Raw genomic sequence first — 2,080 nt, forward strand, 5'->3', positions numbered from 1 at the left:
CACTGCTCAGCATCCCCATCCTTAGGCAGGGTGGGCACTGGGGGCTGACTCGGCTGGGCATGGATGAGCTTGAAGTCACTGGGGTATCCAGGGACACAGGAGACGAAGTGATGCCTGGGTCAGTGTCTGAGTCCGGAGCTCCTATTCCTTTTGCCTGTCAGGGACCAATGTCCCCTGGCTTCTGTCACCTCCATGAAGGACTCTACCCACGACCCATGGCAAAGCCCTGCTGTTCAAGTCTCCATGCCACAGAAAAGGTTCCTCTCCTCTTCCTTGTGGAAGGAGACTCAGGCTCCTCGTGCAGAAACAGTGGTGTGTAACATGCTCTAGAGCATCTCCCGATGCTTCCAGAACCCACGAGGTTGTTATAGGGGGTTCAGCTCCTCATTTCACTGCTAGAAGAACCCCCAGGTGTTCCATGGTCACTAAAATATGTCTACTTTCATTAACTGGACACTGTAGTTTCAAACTCCCTTTCTTTTGGGGGAAGCATGCGTGCCAGGTGAGGGGCCCCGGGGCAGGACACATTGCAGCTCTGTGTGATTGCTGCTAGCCCAGACACACATGACTGAGTCCCATCCCCAGGTCTAGGCTGGCTGACAGTGGCCTAGAGCTGGACCTCAGCAGGAACGGAGGGCCCTGAACCTTCCACTCCAGCTCTGAGGCCCTAGGTCTGAGATGGCTAAGGGGACTTTCTGAGCCCTTTTTGTGAGGGGCTGATGTGACCCTGCAGCACTGTGGAGTAACTGCTGGCGCAGAAGTACACAGCTGTCTGTGAGGGGGCGGCCGACCCCAGAGTGAGGTGGAAGTACTCCTTTTTTGATCTGGAGACGCTGTAACCCTCGGGGATGTCACCATTTCTAGCATCACCAACACCGGCAGAGTAATGGATCAGCCGCAGGCCCAGTCGCGGGTCTTGTCGGTACCAGTACATGTACTCATGGTCCATGTTCTGGGTACATTGCAGGGTCATGTTCTCGCCTGTCCTCGTGATTTTGTGCCTTGGGTTCTGGGTGACGCCAGCATTCGTGTGCCCTGTGGGGACAGAGACCAAAGCTGGTGCCAAAGGGAAAAGCTGGGGAAGGATCCGGAAGTCATAGGAGAGGGGAGGGTCCTGCCCAGGACGCACCTGCCCCCAGGACAGCCAGGACCACAGCACACAGGAGGCGCATGGCAGGGACAAGCTCTGGAGGGGTCCTTCTGAGATGTCACCCTCCTGCCCCAGCCTGGCCCCAGAGCAGCCTGTCCCAGTGGCCACGCCCCTTTTCCCTGCAACCTCCAGTCAAAATAAACACTCAGGCCAACAGCCCAGACTGGGAGGAATGCACCGTTCTGAATTTGCCCAGGTCCTGTGTGTAGATGAGTCTTTCCTGCCTTTGTGCAGAACAGTTTGTAACTCTGTATAAATTTCTACCTGAGGATGGGATTCCTCCTTGGCTCACTGGCTTTTATTTGCCTAACTGTCCCTGCAGTCCAGAATGTCAGGGGAGATCCTTGGGGCTTCCTGGTGGAATTTAAGACTCCTGTGTTCTGGAACTCCTTCAAGAGTCCTTTTCTCATTTGCTCGGTCACCCACCCTCCTGTTAACCCCCTTCCAGCTGCAAAGACTCTCTCTGGGGTCAGGGCTACAGATCCGAGTGCACCTCTTCAACCAGCACTCGGGAAGGTTTCACTTCATTCCTTATCAATTCACTGACTGGTGAGACTCCTGCCCACACCTAGCTAGATTCATCAGGGCACCTGCTTCCTGAGTGGTCGGCAGGAGAACGATCCCCAAAGATGTCCACATCCCAAGCCCTGGAGCCTCTGAGTGTCTTAGACTTCATGGTGGGGGGTTAAGGCTGCAGACTGAATTAACGTTGCTAATCAGTGGACTGAGTTCCTGGTGGTGCAAAGGGTTAACACACTCAGCTGCTAACCAAAAGGTTGGAGGTTTGAGTGCTCCCAGAGGTGTCTCCAAAGTAAGGCCTGGCAATCTACTTATGAAACGTCAGCGACTGAAAACCCCGCGAAGACGTTCTACTCTGACTCAGATGGGGTTGCTGTGAGTCACAGACTACTCGGATGCGGCCGGGTACTA

General features: G+C 54.9%; 1 gene segment (V, D, J or C); it reads right to left on the minus strand.

The window, feature by feature from the left end:
• Positions 1-682: 682 nt before the first annotated feature.
• Positions 683-1,221, minus strand: LOC126082157 (T cell receptor beta variable 6-2-like). The segment is given in 2 exon segments: positions 683-1,035; positions 1,130-1,221. Coding segments are annotated over 2 exon segments (396 nt in total).
• Between the last annotated feature and the right edge of the window lie 859 nt (positions 1,222-2,080).

Source organism: Elephas maximus, chromosome 8 (genome assembly GCF_024166365.1).
Source record: "Elephas maximus indicus isolate mEleMax1 chromosome 8, mEleMax1 primary haplotype, whole genome shotgun sequence".
Classification (NCBI taxonomy): domain Eukaryota; kingdom Metazoa; phylum Chordata; class Mammalia; order Proboscidea; family Elephantidae; genus Elephas; species Elephas maximus.